Raw genomic sequence first — 27187 nt, 5'->3', positions numbered from 1 at the left:
TACAAACCTTAGGTCCATGTCCCCATCCAGCCAATATGTGACAATGTTACTGTACGTCCCACCAGGTGATGAAGATTGTATAATCATAGCAATGGTTTTTGGCATATCCAAGCTAAGTATGCGAGTGATAGAAAATCCCATTACTAACAAAACATCACTTTGTGTTATGTGACTGTAGGTGTCATACAAAAATTTCCATTGTGAGTCCTGGCTTACATTTAAAAGTGTTTTTACGGTTTTGGGCAAAAACGTAACTTACGTGGAAGGGCAATAAGTTGTAAAGCAATTCCAGTAAGAAAATGTTTGGGTTTCTTGACAAAGTTAATCATTTTAGTGGCACTTGCTGAACATCCAAGTCCAAACATTACTGCAATTAAGGCAACGCTGCAATAAACAACAAAACAATGTTTAGTTTACAACAAAGTTGTAAACGGGCCTGAAAATGAAACCCGAACCCAAGCCGAACCGAAACGTCTTTGAGAAGCCCGTTTAGGCCCGAAAGTTTTATTGATAGGCCTATACCTTCAAGCCCGAGGAAAGACCAAGCCAACAAACACAATAGACAAATAGTCTTGAATAAGGCGTTTTAGGGCTGTTTGAAATTAGGTCAGGTCCAGCAACTATCTACTTTTTTGAAGAAACTTAAGGTCGAACCCGGCCCTACTTACAACTCTGGCTTACGGAAATATTTTAATCAACCAAATATTTAATCTCAAGTCCAGGCTATCGAAAGAGTATAATGAGTAGCCAAAAGAACTAACTTAGGATGAGTTTATGCATGGGGTTCATTTAGCCTATAAGCTGTATAGAAAATACAGCAATGTGGAATCTGCCATAATATGTATTTTTGTGCAGATTTTACAGAATTTTTAATGAGTACATTAAAATGTACAGTTTACTTTTTCCTAAAAAATTTTGTTAAAATACTGCCGATACTTGGGAACGATGTCGCCAAAGCAGCACCAAATGTTTGTGCACCAACTGCGGCATAATATGTTTACACACTTAATCCACTTATGTGCTGGACATTTAGTTTACACACATAGGGAATACCAACATTCCGCATGAGAATGTAATTTATTTAATTACTGCCTCAGGGCCAAATCAGGATCAAAGTTTTTTAAGCGATTATAGGTGGTTACCGTTTTTTTGGTATTACCATAAAATACGTAAGTTTTGAAACGCAAAGCCGAAAACATGTTTACATCAACTTAAACTTACAACGACAGCTTTTGCGTGGTTTGCAATATTGTTTCAATCGCATCATCAGTAACGTTTTTTGACATCTTTGTAACATCCTGAACTGTTGTTTCAGGTCCTGCAAAGTATAGCAAATCGGTTTGAAATGATTGTTTATAGTCAGTGTAGCTGCAGCTGGTTTACTTTAGGGTTACCATATCTGAGTGGAACAAATTTCCGAATTTTTTAAATAAATACCTACTTCAAAATCAAACTAACGTCGTTTTCAATCACCTTGTATCAATAACCGCACAGACAACAATAAACGTACACCGCCATAAACAACCTGTTAGCCGAAAAAAAAATAAGCGGTCAGTTTTGAGTATTAACCGTTTGAATGACCTACAGAAGGAAAATCTTTTAAATATTTCAAAAAATGAAAAATTGCAGTCTATTAGATGCTAAGATTTCGAACAATACGTTATATTTGATATTTATTTTCAGACATAGATTTAAAGCCAAAATCCTGGACGACTGATAAGCCTAGGTTAGCTCTCATCCACCAATTGCATGTGTACTCCACTTTTATGCGCTCTATAACGTTTCAACGTTGCGCAGCTATTTCCGGCCTTGGTTGCGGTTTTGGTGCAATTGTGTCGCTAAGTTTTCTTTCACCAAGCGAAATAAACTCAACTTAACTCATTACCCGTTACTGACAAATTTAACATAAATGTCAATGTTACATAAATGTGACACTTTGTATAACATATTGAGGGCCTGTGGAAATTGTAAATGCAAAATCCATAGTGTATAAGTAAGGTAAACGTAATAGATTTGATATGTTTTTATAGCTGACTATTATAAATTAACCCGTTTTGCTATCGAATGTGTTTTAAAGAAGGACAAAGGTTTTTTCTGATTTCGACATTTTACGAAAATCTGCACCACAGCCTACGAAAAAGCGATTAAAGTTGTCACTTTTAGTTAAAAAAACGAGTATTTATTAACATTTACCTGCGAAATGTAACGAGGGGGTCGTGGTCGAAATATTCATGGTTCTCTGGCTTGTATTTTCTCAAACGGTTAATTATGAAATCAAAACACTATATTTGCCAACAATTTTCTAGTCGTCTAACAATATACCAAGTCAAAACTACTTTATTAACGGCAGACTATTTTTTAAAATATACATGTGTTTACTTGCAGTCTATTCTTACACCTTAAAAATGCCTAATAATCTGTTTCCTTGACTGAAACAAGGTCTACTCTAATTTCCTCGCGCTGCTGAAAACACTGAGATATTTGCGTTCAAGTTGCTGTAAATGCCATCAAGTGCAAAAACTTGCTGATTACGACATAAGCCCTGAAGCGTCATTTATTGCTGAACAAGCATAATGATACAACTCGTACACAATTTAAACACCAAAACTACGGCCCGCAGGTCCGATCCGGCCCTCGGTGTCATTTATCTGCAACGCGAAGGTGTTTTTGGTTCAACAAAACGTATGGAGGATTCTTTTTACGTAGTCTCAAAGGATTACAACCAGTGTTGGGATTAAAATATTTATCAGTCGGTTCTATCACATAAGTCATATTTGTCAGTCGGTTTCGCTACAAAAAGTCGATCGTAACCAGTAATGCTAACCGTTTCGCTGATCGCATAAAGTTTCGTGAGACGGTTTAAAAAGACCGGTGCGAACCGGCTGAATCTCAGCACCGATTACAACGCTTTGGTAAGATTCAAAAAACAAAAGCGGTTTGTTACATCAAAGGCAAGAGCAAGAAATAGTAATGGTCCACAAAAAATGCATTTTTGTTATTTGTAACAGAATAAATGAAAATTGCCGGGACAACTATGCTTTTTGTGTATTTTTACAATTTAACAGCGGTACTTTTGCGACTTCAAATAAGATTGTAGAAAGACCAGCTTTTAGCGGTCCCGTTAACATCGCCTTGCAGATTCTAGTTTAGGAAAGGCTTCGTCAGGGCTTGCGAGCCATGTGGCCATCGCATGTCATGACGCAATATAACCAGCCCGCTGTGAAAAAAATTTGGTGACCCTTAGACAATAAACTGATTCAATTTAAACACTAGTTACTAAAGAACAGCGTGTTTAGATTTTTCAACAACAAAAAATGTTTTTTTAACGTCGTTCGATACAGAGTTGTAAATGGGCCTAAACTTGGAGCCCGAATCCAAAAGCTCGAAAGTTCAATTGACAGACCTGTACATCAAAACCTCATGAAAGACTTAGGTAACCAACACAACAGATACTTGGTCTCGAACAAGGCGCTTTAGGGCTGTTTGACATTAGGTCAGGTCCAACCACTGGTTACTATGGTAAGTAAATTTATTCAAAACAATTCGGACACATAGTGTAGAATCAAGCCCGAATTAAGATGGTTTGTTTGAAGCAACCGAAACCCGAACCCGGCCCGAAAAGCCCGACTTGCAACTATGGTTCAATATGTATCGAAAAACTTCTGTTGATCTAGTTATTACCGGCTTACAAGAAATGTTCAAATAAAGAATACAAGGTAGTTTTCACAAAATGGCATTTAAAAAACTGTCGAAATTGTTTTTGAAGTTCAACTTTCATATTTCCGTTTCACATAGCATATAAGTAGTCAAAATGAAGAGTTTAAAATAGCATGACTTAGGCATTGTTAAGACGTATAAAACACTAAAATAACATTTCAGAATCGAGTCACATAACTTTACTCAGAAGTTTTGTCTTTTTTATCTTCATTTTTCATCAAAGCGTCGGTGGCTACTTCCGCCTCATCCAATATTACGTCGCTACTCTCATCTTCCGGAACGAAAACTTTTACTCCAAATTTTTTCATCACCAGATAAGTGATAACCAGTATCACCGAAGTACCAAATTGCAAAGTTCCGTAGAAAAACGGCAAACTGACCATACTCACTAGCACGTCACTTGGACTGTTCCTAGTGTAACAAAAAGTTACAATACACTTAGTTAAAGAAATGTCATTTTTAAGATTAAATATGGCAGCTTCAACAGGATATTTTTACAAATTCAACCAAGAAAATGATAAAAACTAGAGGTGTACCGAATATTCGGTTTGCCGAATTTATTCGGCCGAATCGATCATTTTTGCAAAGATTCGGTTTCGGCCGAATAATTTGTTGCGATTCGGCCGAAACCGAATATTTTACGAACACAAATTTAAAGCGTTAAACGTGTCTTTTCTGCTTATTAAGGTCCACGCAATCTTTCAAAAGCCCAAACATAACGAAAGTTGCGTCAATGTTTATCTTTTTCAACACATTATCGTTTTTCCCACGGTAGTCAAAAAAATTAGTAATTCATTGGCAGGTTGCCAATCATGTTTAAGGCAATTTTAAACACCACAGAAGTGAAATAAGGACGAAACACAACTATTTTGCACTGTCTGCCTGGTATTTTTTTCACGTCAAACGCGTAGCGTACGACTTCGCGTGACGTCATAAATGATTCGGTTGATTCGGCCGAATTTATTCGGCAAAACCTCCGAATATTCGGTTTCGGCCGAATCGAAATTTAGCCGATTCGGTACATCACTAATAAAAACACATTTTGCGCTGCAGAACGATCTTAATCAGCTATGTTTTTTCGATCCATTTAAAGGCGCAAACCGGTTTTAACTGTCAGTGCATTCAGTACATTGCACCAAAGTTCGTAAGAGTGTCCATAAATATCATATTTCAAAATTAAAATTGGCCATTACTTTTCAGCATTGCTTTGAAGCAGGTTAGTACTGCTTCTAATTACCGCGTACGGATTTGGGGTATTTTAATAAAATAGAAAAATGTCTTGTACCAGCGCAGTGGTTTTCAACTTGTTTCAGGCCTTGGACCACCGCCCCAGTAATAAAATCTTGGACCAATCATTTTTTTTTGTGAACGCGATTATTGACGGCTCACATTGATACTCTTTCAACATGTAATATGCAATTGCAATCATCTCTAGTTTATCAACAAATTTAGTGGACGTCCTGTGGACCACACAAGAAGTCATCCGGTTGAGAACCACGGACCACCAGTTGATAACCACTGTACTAGCCCATTTAGGGTAAACGCCGACATACGAAAGTTGCAGTTTTTAAACTTACTGGTACGAAAGTAATATTATGTTGAATGCGACTGGCACGCTTTGAAATACGATTTCTATTGCCACTGTTCGTCGTTCCGGTACAGTGAATTTGAGGAACGGAATGCGAGTGACGCCGTAACCCGTAGCAACGGCACAGACTTCTAACAAAGCAACGGCCTATAATAAAAAAATAAAGCAACAATTTCAGTTTTGCTAATATAAAAACTTTAATGCTTCAAACATAATTTGAAAAGTTCTGACGTCATTTACGATGACGACAACCTCTTTAGACGAACAACGTTATCCAAAGAACTGTAATAGGCAAGAACGTACCCCCATTGCACTGGTGGCTTTAAGACCATATGTCCCCACAGCTATTGTTGTTTCTGCGACTCCCAGCACAGCAAGAGATCCAAGTATTGTAAAAATCTACACAAAGAATTTAATAAATTTGTCCAATAAAATCTGATTCTCAGTCCTTGTGCGAACAGGTTCGTAACACAGTTGATACTGTAAAATTTCCAAATATAAATGACAATTGGTACAATGAAGGTTGTAGGACCACTTTAGTCGGCCGCTTGTGTATTTCTCTCTTATTAATCTATGTTGCTTTGGCCCAGTAGGCCCTCATGGATGCAACGACAACCAATTCAGGAAAAATAAATAAAACTAATAATCAGATAAAAAATGAGACAAAATATATTTCTTCTTTACTCGTGTTAAAATCTTGCACTTTGAAGGAAAGAAACGTTGAACAATCATCCCAAGTAGAACAGGAAAAATCATTGTAGCAAGACCAGCACCTACATAGACAAGTTTAATTCACATTTAACCAAAAAATTTGACACATGCTACTAAATGTTGGCATTTTAGAAATGTCCACCCAAAGGCTTTGCACATAAATATTGGCTTTAGCTTTTTGTATTTGTTGAAATTTTAACCATATGTAAAGTTGACCCATATTTTGTGCAGAAGGTTGGTAATTTGTTTAAAAATCGTAAAATTATTTTAACATTAAACTTTTACCGAGCCAGCCGAAGGGCACGCGCAGATTCTCCTCTAAATGCAGAATCGCCGAAAACGTATAAAGCCACAGTGGTAGAGCTCCCATTGCCAGCAAAGTTGAAACAGTGGTCATTATTATGCTGAAAACAACAGAATTATGTGAGAAAAACAACTGGCGCATAATGCCTCAAGGCTCTTTTTTATGAAAAATGTTTTTCTGTTTCATGACCGGAGGTTGGTTTTGTAAATAAGCAACTGTCAAAGTAAAAGGTTTGTATTTTGTTTCTTGCGTGCCACAGGGCAAGTTATCTTATTCGTCGCTAAAAACGGAATTAAATATTTTGGAGATAATTTAAGAAAATTTACCAAAACTCTGAGCTTGGATTAAGATTTTATGACCTCATAAAAACGTGAAGAAATGAATTTCTGTGATACAACGATTATAGTAACCATGGCATTTTATTATGCTAAGTTGTGTTATTGAGGAGATGACTACAAACGTCCATAATATGGAAACACTTCTTTTTACAACAAAAATCGTATCGTATTGGAGAAATAGAAAAAATATAGAAAATCGTATTTGACGTAACTTCAGCGTTGGTTTTGATTTAAGTTGTGATTATAAAGCCTAACACGCTGACCATTTCACGCGATAATGTGCTGCATACAACGTGCAATTTTGTTTAGCTGCAATTGTATACTTCGAAAACATCACGTGCGCACTTGGTTATTTCACACAATAGTTGAAATCAATGTAAAATCTTATCGAAGTTTACATACAGCGTAAGCAGTATAATTTTAAACTAAACCTCATCACAACAAAACATAACACTGCATTGAAACACTACACACCGATCTGTTCAGAAGTTTGAGGACTGAATTCACTGATGATGGCATGAGCATTTGCCGAAACGGCAAAATGCTTTTTTTGAACAATAAAGCATTTGCTTTTTACGTCAACTTGAGCCGTTAGTTTCAGTACTAAACACCACAGTATTCTTAAGATTCGTGACTTAGTTACCAATTCTGATAGAATTTGACTAACAAATTAAGTTGTAATATGGCTAAATTGTTGAAAAAAAATTTTTTGTGTTAGAAGTGCCCCTATAATGCTCTAACCAGGGGTCGGCAACCTTTTTAGTACTGCGGACAGTTTTTGAAACTGAGATTTTATCGCGGACCGGCCTTCAAAAAACAAAGAATATTCAGCTGGGATAACGCCCAAATTAGTTTATAAATACAGCATTTAACCTGAAAAAGTATACGCCCCGGTAACGAACCCCTCGCGGACTGGCTTCGGGCCGCGGACCGGCTGTTTCCGACCACTGTTCTAACCATTATCCGCCACGACTTTGTAATTAGGCCTACTCATACGTACTGTTTCTTGTTTACGACTGATACTAACAGACAAATTGTAGAACTGGCACGTTTCAAACACATACACCACAATGCATACAAACCTTAGATCCATATCTCCATCCAACCAATATGTGACAATATTACTGTACGTCCCACCAGGAGATGAAGATTGAATAATCATAGCAATGGTTTTTGGCATATCCAAGCTTAGTATACGAGTGATAGCAAATCCCATCACTGGTAAAATATGAAAGCAAAAGTATGTTTGTTAAGAACTGTAAGTTTTTTCTCATCATTCCTTGTTTATTGTTTTTCGAGGAATTTAGCAAAAACCCAACTTACGTGGCAAGGCAATAAGTTGCAAAGCGATTCCAGTGAGAAAATGTTTCGGCTTCTTGATAAAGTTCATAATTCTTGTAGCACTTGCTGAACATCCAAGTCCAAACATTATTGCAATCACGGCAATGCTATATTAGACAACAAAACAATGTATGCTGGGTTCGAAGGCCGTTTGAAGAAACCTAATTTTTCATCGTAAATTCAAAAACCGTACTAACATAGTATAAATCACAGTACGCCAGGCCCATTGAAGGCGCTATACCGAATCAGCCGGTCACCAAGCATTCACCACCATATGGCAAGGCGTAGGCTAGAAAAATCTAGCCTGCGGTGGGATTCGAACCCACGACAGGAGTCTTTCCGGGACTCGCGCTCTACCAACTGAGCTGCACAGGCTCAGTGGAGAATCCGCCGAAAGTCGAATCGGTATAGCGCCTTCAATGGGCCTGGCGTACTGTGATTTATATATGAGTGTGCCGTGATCGCTGGTCTGCATAGACGCTTCAGGGCTGATCCCAGTTATGAATTTATGTTCATCTTAACATAGTATAAGTTTGAATTAAATTGAGGGCATAACGCCCCAGACCAGGCCTGAAAGGCAGCTTAAACGTAAACAATTTTGCCGAATTTTTGTGTGCAATGAAAGCGATTTATAACGTGAGCATTGTGCAATGAGAATGACAACAACAATTGTGAAAACACAATTGTTTGCACCTTTAATCCGTTATGTGATGGACATATTATAGTTCATACTTATGGGAAATACCAACATTCCGCAAAAGAATACGTTGCCGAAGGGCAAATTCTAAACCGAAGTTTTTTAAACGACAATCGGTGGTTACCGGTTTGAGTTCTTTTATTTTACCGTAAAACAATGAAGTTTTAAAACCGAAAGCAAAAAATGGCTAAATCAACCTAAACTTACAACGACAGCTTTTGCGTGGTTTGCAGTATTGTTCCAATTGCATCATCAGTAACGTTTCCAGATATAATACCAACATCCTGAATTGTTGTCTCTGGTACTACAAATTAAGTACGTCAAGTGGTTTTAAAAGATACATCAAAGTTGTTGTTTAACAATACATTTTGGGACAAATGCCTAATGCTACGCAATACGCATAACAACGTGTGACACTTTTTTCAGTGTTTGGATAATTCGTCAAAATTATGGTGCTAAGTGTTAAATGAAAAACCATACTTTTGTTATGTGACCTGTGTCTATTGCAAGTATATCTAAAAATGTTTATGTTTATATATTTTTTCCAATATTTTTTCGCTAATTTCGACAATTTGCATTCACAGCGGACTAAACCTTTATCATTCCGTCTATGAGTGCGACTACTTCCTTTTTTCAATTATAAAATCACAGAAAACATTTACCTGCAAAATGCAACGAGGAAGTCGTGGTCGATATATTCATGACTTACAGGTTTTTACTTTCTTAAACGGTCAATTAATTATAAAATCAAAATGGTATTAGTATTTCTAACAACACTTGTTCATTATATTTCTTTTCTTTGCAAATCGTGTAACAAAACATACAAAGTTAACCTATTTTGTTTACGGCAGACTACTTTAGCATGCAAGCAAACTTTGTAACGTTTTGTTTCTTTATTTCCTGCCTTATCTCACACCAACTGAGCTGTTTACTATGCCAATAGTTTTAATCTGTTGTCTTGACTGTAACAAGATCTGCTTTGAAATGGCCGAAACATTAAAGCCGCTGTAATTTGTAGGAACTGTAGATTGAGTGCTGTTTCCGGAATGTGCCTGAAGCGGTAATGATGACCATGCAACGTTAACGGTAAACTCATTTCCTTAGCACAATTAAAGCATAGGACAGGCCTGAAAACGAGTTAAAAGCTGCACGCTTTGTAAGAGTTATGTTGTTTCTGAGTATAAAGTTAGGTTACTTGCTTAAAAAGGAGTAAATTTAAAAATCAGTGTTATTAAACAGCAGCGTGTTGATATGTTGCAATAAAAAAACATGCGAGAAGCCAGACCCGTAACACATAGGCCTACTGTGGCTTGCGCAACCGTATGATAAACAATATACAGTATCTGTCGGTATGACCTCCAAAAGACGCATTTGATACAGCGCGTTTGTAACCAAAAAGGCATCACTAATGTCAATAAAGCAATTTACAAATTGTGCACAAAGCACCATAGGCCTATAGGTCACACTTGGTCTTTGAGGCAAACTGATTCAAGTGTTTGGGGCCCAATCGATATGAATAAATAGTTTATTATTTAGCACTATTTATTTAGCACAACGATAACAACGAAATATAGTTAATACCTGCTTAATACGAAAGGCTCATTCATTGCAACATCCCAAACCACACACGATATCACAAGGTATCCCATGTAGCTACGTGCTGCAGCCTGCAGCCTCCAATTTTGACATTGTTGCAAAAATTCCTAGCATGCATAATGACAACCTACCAAACAAGTTTGAAATTTCTGCACCTAACCTGTAGAAATCCACAAAATGCATTTCTAAACATCTATAATACACAAAGACAATTAAACCTATTAATAGATAAAGTAACAATGCAAAAAATAACCTTTTAAAACAATGCAGCAATTATTTTCCAAAACTTTGAATTTGTTATGATGTAATCAACCCCAAATACCTATCCTGTCATGTTCCAAACAATCATTGCATGAAATTATTTCCAAACAAAAGAGCAAAAGTCCTAGGGGGTAAATGTCAAGCGATGAACAATAAACCTAAAAACACAAAAATTATAAACAACATTATAATTAGTATTGTAAAATAGTAAACAGCAGACAAAAATGTTACCTACTGCAACATACCTTCTCTTCTTTCTGACATGTATTGTTTCTTTTGCAGCTCCAAATTTGGTGATGGCAGTTCACCTGGTTAAAGCGACAATCAATAAATAAACAAACGCGTACAATAACAATTTGTCTGGCTGATACAAAACGTACACTAAGCTCATAATACAACACTCTTGAACGTCCTATACCAAACAAAACATCGTACTTGGGAAATAAAGCGATACTCAACGCTTGAAGCGTGTCTGTATTGGTTGCGTTCGAAAAAACTTTGACTTTAGAAATTTTGACATCATTTTAAATCAAAAGCATTTTATGTAGTCATAAAATTGGTAGTTACTATCTTTTATTTGTTTACGTTTCAAAACACAGCAGCCAATTTCTACTAATCTCATTAGTATTTTTGAATTTAGGGGTTTTGATGATATTGGATTTAAAAAACTGAAAAGCTGTTCACTTTCATTCTATGACAAACGTAAAAATAGCTTCAACATAACTTTCCTGAACTTTTTTGCATTGCATTAAAATTCCTAAAACTAAATTCCTGAAATGTTGATCATGTTGACTGACGCTTTGCAATCCGATAGCCACGCCTCTGCCACACCCATACTTACATCAAACTCTGTCACGAAACGCCGAAATCGTGAGCGATAGCCGGGTTGAAAACACTGATCGAACGCCCTCTTGGCAAAACGTTGCTTCGCAGTTAAAGTCAATTCGAAATCGGCTGATCAAATTGCGATCTCCATGTACTTGTTTGCCATCTAATTTAATGGTTCATAGTAGTGCGGCTGTTTATAAAAGTTGTCAGAGAATATTATCGGTTGGATTTTCAAGTTGTTTCAAGGTTAAAGTAATTTGAATATTCCCTTACGAAGGGCTTGGCAACTTGCCGTTGGTATAAGGCAGGGGTGGCCAAACTTTTTTACCAGAGGGCCAGATTTGCAACTGTCTTGCCACTGGAGGGCCGGATTAAATGAGATTTACGTAAAATTTGCCGTAACTGGTTGCCATCTTTATTAAAATATATATTATTCTAGTAGAATAACAATAAATAGCACCATCTTCTTTACATTTGTATTTAATAAAAGGTTTATATATCAATGAGATAAATGCAACTGTCCACAATTTTGAACAAGCCTTTAAATTTTAAACAGGAAAAAAACCAGGCAAGGTGTTTGGCGGGCCGGATGCGGCCCGCTGTTTGGCCACCACTGGTATAAGGCTAACATGTCTAACATTACTAAGATACAAGTTCGCCCCTGTACCCAAACGGCAATGCGCTATACTGGGTAGGCTACATGTGTCTGTAATCATACAACAGTACATTAGAATATTGCATTGTGACATAGGAACGTGTGATCAAGTGTGCATTTTTTTTGAAATTCTGGGGGTGTTTGAAATCAAATGTTATTAAATTGCGTATTCGTTAATTGTTACCTAAACTTGCCATACTTTTCTAAATTTTTCTATGAACCTAAATATTATATTTTTTTATCACATTTTTAATATTATAAAAATATTATATTTTCTATCAAACTGTTTCAATGGACCGTTTGCATCCGTGCCATCAGCATGTCCGGCTTTTATGGTTTAATCTGAATTTACGCGATTTGTATTAAAAAGTCACACACACCACATTAGCGAGAAACTATCAATCTGGAATTAACGTTAACAAGAGAGAAAAACAATTAATAAAGAGATTTGATGTAAAACACACACATGATAATCTAGGCATAAAAAAACAGCAACTGGAATTAAATAAAAGCACAAAAAATATAAAAACAGCGGACAAAGCATAGTTAAAATCACACAGTTGAATTGTCGTCTTCAGTGTTTGCATACTAAAAAACATGTCCGTTTTATTTTGATGTAAAAACAACAGTTCTAATGGCAAGGAATGAACCAATAGGAGCCAAAACCCGAGTACTCGGTACCGCTGTTTTTGATACTCGGTGCTCGGCCAAGCAGTTGCACGAACAGATCCGAGCATTCAATTTGCATTTTCATATCTTACTAACATGGGATATGAAAGTGTTTGAAAGGATATCCAAGAAAAGTGACTTTTTTAATGTGTTAGGTGGAAAAGCGCGTAGTAGTGGGGCTTGTACAGCTTAATACACCGCTTGAAAGAGCTACAGAACTGAGGGAAGGGGACCCTGAAAAGCTACAAAACTAGCGTGGAATTGGGATTGTTTGTGACGTCACAATGCACTATGCATTAACGTGAGATGATCAGGGTTCGACCAAACAGAACATTTGCAGTCTTGGTCCATCGCTTCCCTATTTGGCATATCGGATAGATCATGCTCGGTAAATTGGTACCAGGTTTTGATCACCCACTGTAGAACGAGGGGGCTGCATTCCTCGAGAAATATTGGCAATCTCCTGTAACATACCACTGTTGCTGGTTGGCAACATTCTCATAAGAGTATCTCTTATTTTACTTAGTTCGGCCCCAGCCATACTCTGCTGTACAACATTGTCAAGCAACCCCATTATCTGTTTGTCTTGTTTAGTTGCACTCGGGTCCCTTAGGGGCTTTTTCTTCCCAAAAATGGGGTCCAAATTCCGTGACACCACGACTGCCATCATACCCCCAAGAACAGCCCCATTAATATCACCCCTAATTTCACTACTGTCGGTTTCAAAGTTGCTAAACTTAAACGTAGCCAGCTTGCAGTGGAGCTCTGGCGTAAGCATGACGTCATCGATGCATGGTTGGCTGACTGGCAGACGAGGCTTGGTGCTGAGAAAGACCAAGGCTGATGCAATGTCGAGGCAAAATCGGAGTTTTATGGTTGCTGCGATGTGTGGGATTTGGAAGAAGTCGCCTTTCTGTTCAGTGAGAAGCTTCACCAGGCTTCCACCACCCATAAACTCGGTTGCTACTCCTATGCTGCCCTTCCACAGTGTGTAGCCAATGACTCGTACTAGGTTGTTGTGACCGTTGATGTTGAGCAGTTCTATACCTCGAGTGATTCTGAAATCCCCAAAAAATGTTTTGTTAAAAGGAGGTGATAACTAACTTTAAAAATTTGGTGCAGTAATACATGTATTTTCCGAAAATACTTTTTTCATCGCACGATTGCCAAAAGTTTTTCAATTGTTGACGACAGAATTGGATAGGATCAAACCTATTACTTTTTTTCTTCAGATAGATTATAAAGAAGCATAAAAAATCACCTGCGGAACATACAGTAAACCTAGGTTAATCCAGGCCCGTTTAGACCAAAACATTTTGTCCGAATTATGCGAAGATCCGGATTGACCAAGGTTTGCTGTACTAGTGGTACACTAAACAAAAACCGAATAATTTGAATAGTCTTTTGCAATAATTTTTTGCATTCAAAATACAATCTATTCAGCCGAACGTTTTGGCCAAAGGAACTTTGATATATTACAAAGCATGAAAATATCTATGACAGGTAAACGTAGGTAGCACGTATGATCACGTCATCGAATTACGTCACTGAAACCAAACAAAATACCCACAACAGCAAGATTATTTGACAATTTCAACCAAACATACACCAACTGTTGTTCTAACTGTTAAATCAAAATTTACGTACGGTTCCAAGCAGTACTGAAGTTCCTCTTGGCTTCCATTCATCTGTTTGCATTTCACAACTACATCTCCACGTGTTTTGTGGTAAGCACGCCTTGCTATGGATATTCTGCCCTCTCCTATCACATTCCCTTTGCTGCATAGAAGCTCGTTGGGCCATAAAAATGATATCATGGTCTACATGAAAAAATGAACCAAAATTCTTTAGCGTATGTCCAACCAGAAAGGTTGCCCAAGCAACATAAACGGTTTTATATAATGTTTACAGCACAGTTTATAACGTACTCTTAGCAAAATAAATAAAATAAAGGCACTTACTACACAGTCGTCATTCTGATTAACTGCAAAGTTTTCCAAAGATGAAATTGTTTGAATTGACTAAAACATAAAATATGTAACTATAGAATGTGGCGTATGTATTTGCAACTGCTATACATGTAATTATCATTTGTTGAAGTTACAGCAGATATAAATTTGCTATCCAGTTCTCTCCCTGGCATTTGATGACAAATGTTTCCTATATCAAAAGTTTGCCATTATTTTTATCTTTGACAATCAGTAGCATGTTTTAGTAGTAAAAAAGAAAACAAAATTGTATAAATAAAAAAATAATCACACTTACAGTTCTCATTTCAAAAATCTTCAGGAATCTTTCCCTAGCTAATTTTAGATTTCTTTTTATTTCTGGGTTTTCCTTGATAACTTTTTTGCTGACACTTGATTTCAGCATCGCTGATGTAGAAGAAGAATCGTGCAAGGCATCAAAGTCGTCTATTGTTTCGACATTGGAAATCTAGATGGGAAAAACTGTTGCGGCAACTGCTTAAAAACACAGTCAAAAACATACAGATTTCTGTCAAAGAGTTTCAACTTATTAAAAGCACTGCTAAAATATATAGCCTATGGAATTAATAATAGTTATCAAAAAAAAAAATATTTGAAACATCGTTATAGCACAAACAGATACAAAGCATTAACAAGTTCTGAAAAATAACACAAATATATATTTGCCATTAAACAACAGGATCATCGGTTTCAGTACTTGTACCTTGTTTTTTTTGTTAAACATTTTAAATATTCAATTTATTCAAAGCAAAAATCTTTTGCATTATATTGTCTGTGAAAGATTCCTTATATGTGAAAGTGTTTCACCCAAAATTTGTGTTAAGAAATAATATACCATTATTTCAGATATATTCAATTTTTGTGCTTATGGCCTTGTGTTTACCTAATATCAATAACATTTGATTTCTGCAAATGTTTTGAAACAGAATGTAAATCTACTTTTGAGTGATACAAAACAATTAAGAATCAAATGTTGTTTTATATGTTGAGAAAATACATACATACCCCATTGTCCATCAACTCATCATATTTGGATGAAATCTGCCTCATCCCTTTCAGAAGTCTAATTTCCATCTTGTTCTGCAATTTAAGTACTATATGTTAAACTGGAAAACCTATTCATAGAATTAAGTACAGCTACTTTATACAAACCTAGATTTTTTTAATAATTTTTCCATGGTTTTCATATTAAAACATTATTTCATCTTACAAGGTTGCACAAATTTTATTTTTTTATAAGAAAAGTACTAACTTTAAATATCAAACAAAATATTTTGATAAAAAACAGTACAAAATAAAAATTTGAAAATTTAAATAAAAAATTATAGGCACCTTAAAAAATGTTTCAAGATAGCGTGATTCTTCTTTAATTTTATCCTCCAGTCTACTTTCTAACATTTCTTGATCGTTTTCATTTTTCCAATCCTCTGATTGTTTTAGAAATTCTATTGCTCTTTGTGAGCCTTTTTGATGAAGAGTTTTAAATTGTTCATTTCCAGTTAAATCGTCCTTCACCAAAAAACACAATATTATCATTTTGTAAAACTTGACAAGTTAGTGAAATTTATCGCAGCTAATAGTTGTTTAATATTTACGAAGTTGAAATTTTATATTTTAAACTGTAGTTTTATTATCGCTAATATGAAAAGGTGTAAATTGGTTCAGAACCTTTTGTTATCGTGAAATCACCAAGAGTGTCGTGAAATCACAATTGTATGACATAACAACAAGTTTATTTAGGTATGCTTTAGGTTTTCTGTTTAACCTTTCTTTAAAATTGTTCCTGTGAAGAAACTTGCAAATTACACAGACCGAAAAAGTTTGATGATCAGACAATAAAACATGCAATTTTATTTAAAAATAGTATGTTTATGATGTTGTAGATATCAAGTCTGTTTTTGGTTTTCATTTCAAATTAATAAAACTTGTTTTTTAGTTTGAAAATAAATGTGTATAAATAATATAGCAAACTGTAAAAAAAACTTATTGTTCTTACCTTAATGGCTGTTTTGTAGCAATGAATGCATTCCAGTAACAATACTTTAACTTCTCTCTGCATGTAATAACCAATAGGTCATACACAGTAATGACATCAGTACAATACATTAATACTATGGCCACAAAACACACTTTAACAGTTTTTGAAACCTTTTCTGTGTTTTGCTGTTCTATTTTCTTCCACAGTTTTTTCTTTTCTTTGGGTAAGTATTCATTCATCAGTTTTGCGCAGTAGGTTTTAAACATCCCGTTCCGTTCAACTCCAAACACTTCATCTTCTTCCAATTCCTTGCGCATCTTTTGGGCAGCAACCGTTTCTTCAGTACAAAACTTTTCACGACTGGTCAGCTCTTCAGACCGGTCCTAAAAATCAAAAGATGTTTGTTTGTCTCACTTTGTCTCAGTTGGCGGGCAATGTCTGAATGTGTTATGATCACTAAAAGCCCACTGTCAAGCTGCTGGTCTATATTGCAAGTTTGTTAAATCTTTTTTTTTATTGCATGTTTTTAGTAAATGGGCTTCAACTTGTTTTAGCCCAGCTTTTACTGGGTTAGAGCAATGCTGAATAAGTTTCTTGCTAAAGGAAACAAAATGATAGAGACAGGAGCAGAACTCACAATTTTTCGAACACATGGCAGTTGCCCTAGCCCAGTGGTTCTCAACCCAGGCCATCAGCCCCCAAGGGCACCAGAAACACCTACTAAAACTCAGTGAGACATTTTATTTTATAATGCGCAGAATTGAGTGTGTGCAAATATCTTTATTCCCTAACATTCTTTATCCATATTGAGGTTTGTCAGCATTAAAGTTTGTTGTTTCCTCTATTTGACTTGTTTAAAGCCAATATTAATACTGAATTTCAACACGAATTTGCCATTTACATTTTTTGCAGGGGGGTACAGATCTTACATTGTTATTTAAAGGGGGCACAAGGCCCAAAACATACATTTAGGGGACCACAGTCCATGAAAGGTTGAAACGGAAAATACCAAATAATCGCACACGGGCAACATAATGGCTTAGCTTTTGCCCAGAGTCAGAGCAATTTTACACTTGAATTTAAGAGAGTTGTTGAGTTGAAACTGGAAAATTTTAACCAACTCCAAGAGATCAAAAACAAACCAGGTTTTGACTTTCAACAACAGAATTCTGGCATTGCAACATGAACTTTTTTAAACCAATCAAAATTTTAAGTAAAGATAATGCTCTGTACAGTGTATACTTATACGAAATATTGCATAGATTTGCCAACTATCCCGCTATACTGAAAACATGTCATTTTAAACTGTCAAATATTTACCATAATATGTTTGTTGTATTTCTCGACAATCTCTTTCAGTCTCTCTTCCAACTTGGCTCGATATTCTTCCTAGTCATCACAAATAAATATGGGTAAGCATTAGAATTTTTTTACTTTACAAAAAATTACAAATTAACAAATAGTTACAAACAAACAAAGTTTATTATTTTGTAATTAAATTTTGTTGACTTCTGTAATCGCTTTTTAAACACTTTAAAAATAAGTCTCTGATAAAATTCTTTGATGGATCCAAATCATTTTTAAGTTAAAAACAAAAAAATGGGGAAGATATATTAAACACAAGAATTAAAAAAACATAGTTTTCAACTTCAAAAATTAAAATACTGGTGGCAATATGTAGCAGTAAATAAGAAAATAAAACAGTGTAGACAAATATGAATAATGACATATTCCATTTAATGTATAAAGGGTTGTGAATCCAAGCCTATTATTTGTTGAGCAAAGACTATATGATATTCCCTGTACTCGTTAATTGCTTAAAACGAATAAATCAACAATTGAATGAATAAACACCTCACCTCAAACTTTTGATTTCTAATATCATAGCATTGTTTCAGGAGGTTAAGTTTTTCCTTCAGTTCAGCGAAGTAAGCGTTATACACTGGATATTTATTCATGCTTTCAGTTGAAGACTGGAAAGTTTGAAAAACTGACACAACTGTTTCAGTGTGAAGTTTTTTTAATTTTTCCTCAGTGAACCACCTATTGCAGCGAACCTATAAAAAATGGAAAAACTGAGCATTGCTAGTAGAGGAGACTCTTTATTATTCCACATAATTTTACAATTTAACAGTAGCACCATCTGAGTGTAAGTAAGTGCTTTATTGGCCTGTAAGGGCTGCCATCGACTTTTGAAACCAAAAATAAGGACAACCGAAAAATTAAATTTTTATGCAAAATGAAACAAACGTTTTTGAACAAATTTTTTCATTTATATGAGCCATGACATATTATTTGCAATATTTTGGCCAGACACAATCTGTTCCAGCAACTCGTTGTTTGTAGAAAATACTTCGTGCATCTCACAACAGGCCGGGTCTAGGTTCACTTCTGTACTTGTAGCAGGGACTTGACTATAGTAATTGTTGAAAATAAGACAAAATAAGGACTACAGTAAAAAAAAATAAGGACATTTCTTAGAAATAAGGACAATGAACTTTTCTACGACATAGCCTTTCAAAATAAGGACAAATCTTAGAAATAAGGATGGTATGGCAACCCTGGCTATAATAATGCATATCCAGGGGACACGAGAAACTTCAAATGAATTTTTTTTAATGTATTTGGGTCACGACAAAAATGTTTGGGAATACTGCTCTAATAGTTTAAAATAAAATGATTTGATTTTCATTTATTTATTTAATAGTTACATAGAAAGCTATCTTAAAATTGTAAGACATAGAATTATTTCAGCCAATGAATTGAAGATAAAGTAGCATACATCAAAAAGTTTTGCAGTACATTTTTTACTACATTATCACCTCGATAAACAATTCATAAGGCTCTTGGACAATAAAATGCTGGTCAAATGACATGATTTGACCTTCAAAGGGCCTGTGTAGCTTAGGAGAGTGTGCACGCCCTTAAAAGGTTCCTGTCATTGGTTCAAATCCCACGGCAGGCTAGTTTTGGTAGTCTATACTTTGCCATATGTGGGAATGTTTGGTGACGGCTGATTGCGATAATGCTTTCAATAGGCCTGGCATACTATGATCTACTTGATAAACAAGCTACTGATAATCAGAAAGCACCATATACACAAATAAAGTTTTCTGAAAACAGTAATTTGTTCAAGTAATTCAGCGTGAATCCACTAAATCGGTCGCTGAACATTATTTTTTTTCTGAAAACAAATGTATTCCGCTTTTATAAGCATCATTAATGAATGAAAACAAAAGAAAAAATATAAAAAGCGGGATATAACCAATTTTTTTTTTTCCGTAAAACAAATAAAATACAGGAACCAAATTAGTGGTTTTCACAGTGAATTTTGTTGATCTGATTTTAATGACCCTGAATCGTCGCAGTTGCTTTACTTGAAAGGAGATTTCGGTAATAAGAAAAGATTAACAGTATTGTAGTTTAAGAAAATAGATACTTACATCCATTATTTCCTGATATTTGTCGACACAAATCTTCACAAACATGTTGAACCGATAATTAACAGTGTGCTGAAAAACACAAACAAATGTTTTTTTTGTTCCAAACCCAAATGTTTGTTAAATAAAAAGAGCATGCTGACTTACTGAAAAACTAACTAGTTTTTCATATCGCCGCCGATGAGCCTTTCTCAGTCTATCGTGTAGTTTCACCAACTTTACTTTAAACGATGGATCATCCTTTTCTTTGGTGGAAAAGGAATTCATGAAATGCCCAACTGCACTGTCTCTCGCCTTTCTTTCAACCATCCAAAACACTTCTTCATCTGGCCAATGCACATTCTGAAAATCGTCATGAGTTAATGTTATTTTTTGAAATGCTACTGGGACCAAAAGAGATGAGATAAAACAGCAGGTGTTGTGTTTGGCCAAGTGACAAGTACTAAAACTGAATGAAACAGCAAACATATTTTTTTGCTTATTATTTTCACATGACTTACTGACATGTAAACTAATGCATATTTAATAAAACGTTGTGTTTCTTGTAGAGATACACACTGTTTTTATTTTGATCAGTGACTGGGCAATGCTGAAGGCGATACACAGTTGTGCCAAGCAAAAATAACAGAGTTACAAACATGCCGCTTATCGGCCGGGCTATGACAAAAAGGCAGATAATGTGTCGAATATCAGTGCTGATGATCAATCAATCCCTATTTCCTTGTTTGGGGAGCTACACTGTTATACACACATAATATCATTACACACAAAAACCTACCTGCAATTCTTCCTCGTATATGTATACAGTTGCCTCAAAATGACTCTTATGCTTTACTCCATTATCATTGTTTTTCGTAAATAGAATCTGTAGATAGAAAACTTCACCAGTGAACATGTAATTTTTGAATGTTACATAACAGTCTGTTTGAGTCAATTGAGGACTGTTAAAAATACAATAGAAATGTGTTTTTCAATTTAGCACATACAGAAAAAGTTTGCATGTGTACACAAAGCATGAATTACAAAAACAAGTTTTTTGTTTAACAATTGCATATTTTGTGTTTAGTTTGTAATAAGCTAAGTGGGGTTGAGTTTATTTCGCTTGGTGAAAGAAAACATAGCGACACAATTGCACTAAAACAATCACCAAGACAGAAATAGCTGCACAACATTGACCTTATGGATGGCTGACTGTGCTGCAGCTACACAGTATTACAAACTGTGATGGGAGCTGACAAGAAAGTGAGTTAGGGTCATAGTGAGTAAACTTGACTTCTACTTCTTTATTTTATTTTACTCACAGATTAATATTAGTATTAAGTTTGGCAAAAACTTGCAAAAGCACATGGAAAAAAGGGATTTAAAATCTTTTGGAAACCAAAAATGGCAACTGCATGGAATTTTTTGTGAAACACAGAGTTGTACAAAACCACCCACCTGTCGTGCTGTGTGCATTAGTTTGTGTTCTTCGTCTTTGATTTTCAGTCTTCGTTCATAGTCCTTTATTCTATATTCCCATCGCGATGTCTTCTTTACTTCTTCTGGAATCTTCTCAAGCTCATCTTCAACAAGCTCCATCGCCTTAGCGTGGATTGGTTCATATTCCTCTTCAGGACATGAGTTGATCAAAAGCTAAAACATGTGCAGATGAAACCTTATCGATAAATCATAGTTCGTTAAATCATAGTTCGACAGGCCTAATAAATGAGTTATAACGAATCAGCTGGTCTCCCAAGCATTCCTATATGACAAGGCACAGGCTAGACAAATCTTGCCTTCGGTGGGATTTGAACCCACAACAGGAGTCTTTCCGGGACTTGTGCTCTACTAACTGAGCTGCACAGGCTCGGAGGACAAACTGCCGAAAGTCAAATCACAAGCACCGTTGCTTGCCTTGTATGCTGCATGGGGTATTGCCAGTTTTACCATATCAGCTAAGATGAATATATTCATCCCATATGGTAAGGCAGAGGTTAAACAATTTAGCCTGCGGTGGGATTCGAACCCATGACAGGAGTCTGTCCGTGTAATGGAGCATTTGGTGATGTACCGAATATTCGATTGCCAATTTTTATGGCTTTTTTAGCTATTTTTACAAAAATTTGGTTTCGGTCAAACAATTTGTTGCAATTCAGCCGAAACTGAATCTTTCATGAACACAAATGTTAAAAGTGAAATGTGTCTTTCTGCATAATAAGGTTTTACCCAATATTTGAAACTAGGTCATAGCTAAAATCTCGTCAACTATTATGATATTAAAAAACATTATAGTTTTTCCACTTCAGACAAAAAGTCAGTAATTTATTGGCAGACTGGCAACCATAAATGACACTGAGGTAAAATTGTAATAAAACATTTATGGTGTTGTGTTACGCTATTGATAGAAAAATAATGATTTCCTGTGAAACACATAACATCCAACTTTTTGTGAGGCCATAAATAATTCGGTTGCTTTGGCCAAATTTATTCCATAAAACTGCTAAATATTCAGTTTTGGCCGAGCTGAAAAAAGCCAATTCAATGCATCTCTAATAACAATTTATTGGTGGTCAATTTTTTTCAGTTTATGTCTAAAAGTCAACTTTCGATATTGATGTTGAAACATGAAATGTTCTTCCCCTAGGGCCTAAAAAACTATTCCGCTGTTGTTGGTTGTTTTCTCAACCTCACACTACAAACACAAATAACAAAGAATACTTACTACATCCATGGTATTACTATACACACAGACCGCGTTCCCCAGTATATGAAAATATTCATCAAGATTAGAATTCTGAAAAAAAAACTTCATTTACAATCTTAATTTTCACTTGGCAATTTTTCATTGTCAAAAAAATTCTTTATTGCAATTTGAAAAAAAACTTTCTTCTTTAACTATTGTTGAATAAAATAGAATACCAACAAAAAATGTGACTTTGAGCTATTAAATATAAATTACACTATTATTTGTCACTAATATGATGATATATTTATACAGGTGATTATGTTTAAACAACTTTTAAAGCCAACTCAGTACTCACTTAAGTTTTCAAAACATAAACTTAACTTTTAAACTGTTATTTAACCTAACTTCTGTTAAGCTCTTATTTTGTTTCTGGTAAACTTATTAGGTATATTAGGTCTGCTTCAAAAAGAGTTGTAATGTATACAACTAAGATGTCAATGATCAGTAAACAATAAGTTGCCATATTTTACTAACCAAACAGTTTTGTTAATAGACAGCTCAGTTGCCTGTGTTTACAAGTTTGTGGGTTCTAATTACAATTGTATCAATGAGCAAAAATTTAAGCATTGAAATAACCAAAAAGGCTCTATTAAGTTGATCTTAAGTCTTTTTAAACATAAATAAAATAACAAATTATTCAACTAGCTAGCAATTTCATAAGCTATTGCTGCCAGGCATAAACTATCAAGTGTTAGCAAGCATTTTATTGGCAGATTTATTATGAGCATTGTGCGTGGACACTTTGCTCAATATAATAATCAGACGGAGTTAAAATGTGAAAAAATGCATACTAGTATAAGAAGGTTTTCAATTTCAGCACGATCACACAGCAGTACTTGAACCCATTCCATGTATCTTTTGCAGAACTCATAAGCATCAAGCCATTTGTGATATAATGGATTTAATTTTAAAATGTCTTTGAAAACGAACTGGCTAAGGTCGCAAAACTCATCAACAAAATTTCGATTGAGACCTGAAAAAATGACTTTAATTCAGAAACGTAAAATAATTTTCCAATCAAGACATCATCTCACTTAATAGGGATAAATAAATGACCCAATTAAAGCATTGTTTGAAATACATATCTGATTGGATTAACAACCAAGTGGTAAAATTAAAAACGTTACATATACATTTAAAACACAGTAATTACCCATTTAAAACACATAATTTGTATTGGTTGGTAGGATATATATTATGTTTAAAAGAAGTTTGGAATAATTCCTTAAGCATTTTAGTTTTGATTTATTACGTCGTACCCTATCATTAAATGAAAAAATGTTATCATATATAATGTTTGTAGGAAAAACTAATCAAAGTGGTGCATATTTAAAATATATATACTGTTTATTTGAAGTATTAACAGTGTTCCTAACCTTTAGACCCCATCAGTGGTTCATTTGTGGAAATAGTGGGCATTAGAAAACAGTGAACCTCCTCAAAAGCTGCCTCCAAGCCTTCCTTGTACTGTTTAGGATTGGGGCGAAACTTTTTCCAAAAATTTGTTAGATATCTTTTACCACCAGCAAGCCCATATTCAGAAGCATACGTATCTCGAATCACAAACACTAGTTTCTGAAAAGAAATGGTTAAAAGGTATCGCTTAAACAAAAATCTCCTCAAGTTTCAACTTTAGCACATACACCCCTATGATTATTAATGTTAAACCGGATTTGGTTAATCCAGAGCTTTGCATAATTTGGACAAATCTTGAGTTGGGAATGATTTTTAATGTGGTTAACAAACTGACATCGGTTAATACTGATCTTGGCCTAATCCTGACATTTTTTGGGGGGGTCCAAATGAGTCCACATTAACTGAAGTTTACTGTAGTTCACTTCCTGGCCTACCTTTAATGTGGTTGGTATTTTTAACTCCTTTAGTTTGTGTCCAAAGTCAATGAAGATCTGTAAAGGGATTGTAGTTGTTATTGTTAACATATGTACAAATTATTGAGGTTTGTATTAAACATAATTTTAAATATGGGATAAAATATCCATTTTTTAAAAATAATTTTTACAATTGCTAGAATAGTGGTTTTTAACTTGTGGGAAATAATGTACACGCATAGGAAAATTGTATAAATAAAAGGGAGCTAAATTGTAGTTTTTAGTTTTAAAAAGTTTTAACTTGAATATCCAAGGTGGTAAATTTGATCGTTGAGTCACAAACTTAAGAATGTTTAATCCAACAAACATTAGTGTTAATGTACAGCACAAAACATCATCAAAAAATAACAGAGGGTGAAATTTGAACTTTGTGATTGAATTCAGTGAGAAACTACACCAAAAAGGTCAAGAACCAATGTGCTAGAATAATGGTAAATTTGACATTGGGTTGAATGCAATAAAAAAACATATTTGTGGATATTTAACCTAAAAAATTTAAATAAAAATGTTTTTCATGCCTGTAAGTTCAAAATGTCACTGTCTTGCAATCTTTCTTTGACATTGTAGATCAGAATATGGCTGATTGCTGTGCTTAATTCTAGAACAAACATTGGTCTTGGGCTCACTGGTTCTAACGGAATGCCCTCGGTGTCCATTAAAAAGAGATTGACTTGTTGTGATGAATGAGTCTTTTGAAAACAAGCAACATTTGTCATAAAATGCATCAAAATTGCACAATGTAAATATTGAGAAATAAACGTTTAGGCAAGAACAGACAAATGAATCTTTTGTAAAGTATTTTTAAAAGTTACTAATTAAAACTCATTTAAAAACAGCTAAATTGTAACTTCTTGACCTATAAGTTCATAACCAAGCAAAAACTTTTTTACAGACCGCTCCTGATCACAGTCTAGTAGGGCGGATTTTTAAAAACATTGAAGGATTGGCAAAAATTAGGCAATTGAATTCCTGTACTAAGGAAAAGAAAAATAACTTTATAAATGCAAAAAACAACAGCATATTGTTCGGGGTAGATTTTTATTTGGCTGCTGACTCCTCAAGTAATACTCAAATATTTGTTTCTTTGCCAATATAGACTAATCTACTGACAATCTAACTGAGGTTAAAAAATGTAAAGATTATTAAAGAAGCAAAATTTTGCAAAGCATTTGTAATTCACCTTATCTCCCCGAAATTGAAATTTTCTTTTGGAATTATGAATTCCCATGGTGGGTGGTCTCTCAGAAATTTCGTAATCGTTTTCAAGATGTGTCTTAAAACTTTGAGTCACATCATATGTCTAAAAAAAGTAAAAAAGATTACCAACTAAGTAAGCTATAATAGCACTAATATCATTCCTGATCATACACCTATCCTTCCAATCGTCCCATTGCGTCTTGTCGAATTATAGCACCCAAATAGAACACAAAAAGTTTAGCATATTCATGCTAATTTGGGGCTGTAAAGGTAACCACTGGGCTGAGTGAAGTTTGTAACAATAGACATTACTTATATTTACAGCTGTTTAAAATTTCAGCACAATAGCAGTTGTAGCTCAGACCTAAAACCCATGTTAGACAGAAAAAGACAAAAAGATGGAAAAAAATCTGTGTCCAAAAAAGTTGACTCATAATTACCCCATTATAAAACAATTCCACAAAGTAGTCCATGAAAAGATCAAATAGAACAGTTTTTCCACTGCCTTTTGGGCCACAAATTGTACAGGCAGCAGTAGCATCTTCCACTTTAAATGTGCTAATAACAATGTCTATGTCAAGTATACAGGAACGTTCATCCAAAACGTCTTGAAACAGTTGAGTATCTACAAAAACAGTTTCACAGGTTAAATAGAATAATCACTAAATGTTCATTGTTGCCTTGCTAAGTATACTTAGTATACTAAGTAGCAAAAACACTTTTGTTACTTAAAAAAATCAAAAAATAGAAATTGATTCTGTTTGAATAAGAAACTGACGATGCCTGTTTATTTAAGGCAATATATATATTTTTGTAATTTAAATAATGGATTTATGCTTTTTACCTTTTTTATAAAACAGTCAAAATATTAATACTTGCTGAGTATACTCATGCTATAGCATTTTATTTCAAAAGGACTTTTTTCCTTGGTTTGCTGTGGGTCAATAATTAATTTAGCAACTGCAAAGTTATTGGTGTATTTTCATTAAATTTTCAGATGTTTAAAGTTCACGTGTCTGTTAATTCTGTTCGTTTAAGGTCTTCAATATCTTGCATAAAAACAAACAAACTTACATTCTTCGTCTTCGGGTTCGGGTTCTGAGTCCGTCGATGCCATTTTTAAAGTGTTCGAGTGGATCTAGCAAAAAGAGAATAAATAGTCTCTTGCACAAATAAGATAAAAAACTTCGACCGCTTTGTGGAACTCGAATTCGAACGAACTCCACAACTAATTTTCGGGAAACCACCCACTCAAAACTTACCGA

At 34.8% G+C, this 27187-nt stretch overlaps 2 protein-coding genes and 1 non-coding gene across 6 annotated transcripts; all 3 read right to left on the bottom strand.

Annotated features, from left to right (window-relative positions):
• Nucleotides 1-2536: 2536 nt before the first annotated feature.
• On the bottom strand, nucleotides 2537-10990 carry LOC145230432 (sodium-dependent organic anion transporter-like). Of its 4 annotated transcripts, none has more exons than XM_080095860.1 (11): nucleotides 10785-10990; nucleotides 10615-10711; nucleotides 10278-10452; nucleotides 8904-9000; nucleotides 7982-8106; nucleotides 7741-7876; nucleotides 6302-6420; nucleotides 5990-6078; nucleotides 5609-5704; nucleotides 5295-5452; nucleotides 2537-4128 (listed from the first exon to the last, which is right to left on the bottom strand). In XM_080095860.1, exons 5-11 carry the CDS (start codon nucleotides 8085-8087, stop codon nucleotides 3897-3899), a joined length of 936 nt encoding a protein of 311 aa, XP_079951986.1. In that variant the 5' UTR covers nucleotides 8088-8106; nucleotides 8904-9000; nucleotides 10278-10452; nucleotides 10615-10711; nucleotides 10785-10990; the 3' UTR covers nucleotides 2537-3896. The 4 variants fall into 4 exon arrangements, with proteins under 4 accessions (XP_079951986.1, XP_079951985.1, XP_079951987.1 ...); XM_080095859.1 differs by having other exon boundaries at nucleotides 10799-10990; XM_080095861.1 differs by lacking the exons at nucleotides 10615-10711; nucleotides 10785-10990 and adding an exon at nucleotides 10546-10599.
• Nucleotides 8301-8374, bottom strand: Trnas-gga (transfer RNA serine (anticodon GGA)). Its single transcript has one exon. It is a non-coding gene; the product is annotated as a tRNA-Ser (tRNA).
• A 1389-nt stretch (nucleotides 10991-12379) lies between the features above and the next one.
• Nucleotides 12380-27172, bottom strand: LOC145229459 (uncharacterized). Its single transcript, XM_080094800.1, has 22 exons — nucleotides 26997-27172; nucleotides 26363-26547; nucleotides 25906-26025; nucleotides 25244-25414; nucleotides 24687-24743; nucleotides 24213-24411; nucleotides 23628-23809; nucleotides 22813-22884; nucleotides 21549-21743; nucleotides 20890-20976; nucleotides 20259-20453; nucleotides 20115-20183; nucleotides 18531-18728; nucleotides 17992-18060; nucleotides 16842-17054; nucleotides 16690-16746; nucleotides 16026-16202; nucleotides 15699-15773; nucleotides 14971-15141; nucleotides 14667-14726; nucleotides 14353-14525; nucleotides 12380-13763 (listed from the first exon to the last, which is right to left on the bottom strand). The coding sequence occupies exons 1-22, from the start codon at nucleotides 27037-27039 to the stop codon at nucleotides 13085-13087; spliced, it is 3447 nt and encodes a 1148-aa protein (XP_079950926.1). The 5' UTR covers nucleotides 27040-27172; the 3' UTR covers nucleotides 12380-13084.
• Between the last annotated feature and the right edge of the window lie 15 nt (nucleotides 27173-27187).

Source organism: Phallusia mammillata, chromosome 5, assembly GCF_965637545.1.
Source record: "Phallusia mammillata chromosome 5, kaPhaMamm4.hap1.1, whole genome shotgun sequence".
NCBI lineage: Eukaryota > Metazoa > Chordata > Ascidiacea > Phlebobranchia > Ascidiidae > Phallusia > Phallusia mammillata.
The sequence above is the reverse complement of the archived record's forward strand: the minus strand, read 5'-3'. Positions and strand labels throughout refer to the sequence as shown.

What these genes read in the sequence shown, in the direction of transcription:
- LOC145230432 (XM_080095858.1), bottom strand. Translation starts at nt 9,398, where the DNA reads ATGAATATATCGACCACGACTTCCTCGTTGCATTTTGCAG. An exon ending in ACCACGCAAAAGCTGTCGTT is followed by an intron (nt 8,107 to 8,903) that starts GTAAGTTTAGGT and finishes TGTCTAATATAG; the next exon opens with CATTGCCGTGATTGCAATAA. An exon ending in CGTGCCCTTCGGCTGGCTCG is followed by an intron (nt 6,079 to 6,301) that starts GTAAAAGTTTAA and finishes TTGTCTATGTAG; the next exon opens with GTGCTGGTCTTGCTACAATG.
- LOC145229459 (XM_080094800.1), bottom strand. Translation starts at nt 27,039, where the DNA reads ATGGCATCGACGGACTCAGAACCCGAACCCGAAGACGAAGAAT. An exon ending in CGAACCCGAAGACGAAGAAT is followed by an intron (nt 26,548 to 26,996) that starts GTAAGTTTGTTT and finishes CTGTTTTTGTAG; the next exon opens with ATACTCAACTGTTTCAAGAC. An exon ending in AGATTTTTGAAATGAGAACT is followed by an intron (nt 14,727 to 14,970) that starts GTAAGTGTGATT and finishes TTTATGTTTTAG; the next exon opens with TCAATTCAAACAATTTCATC.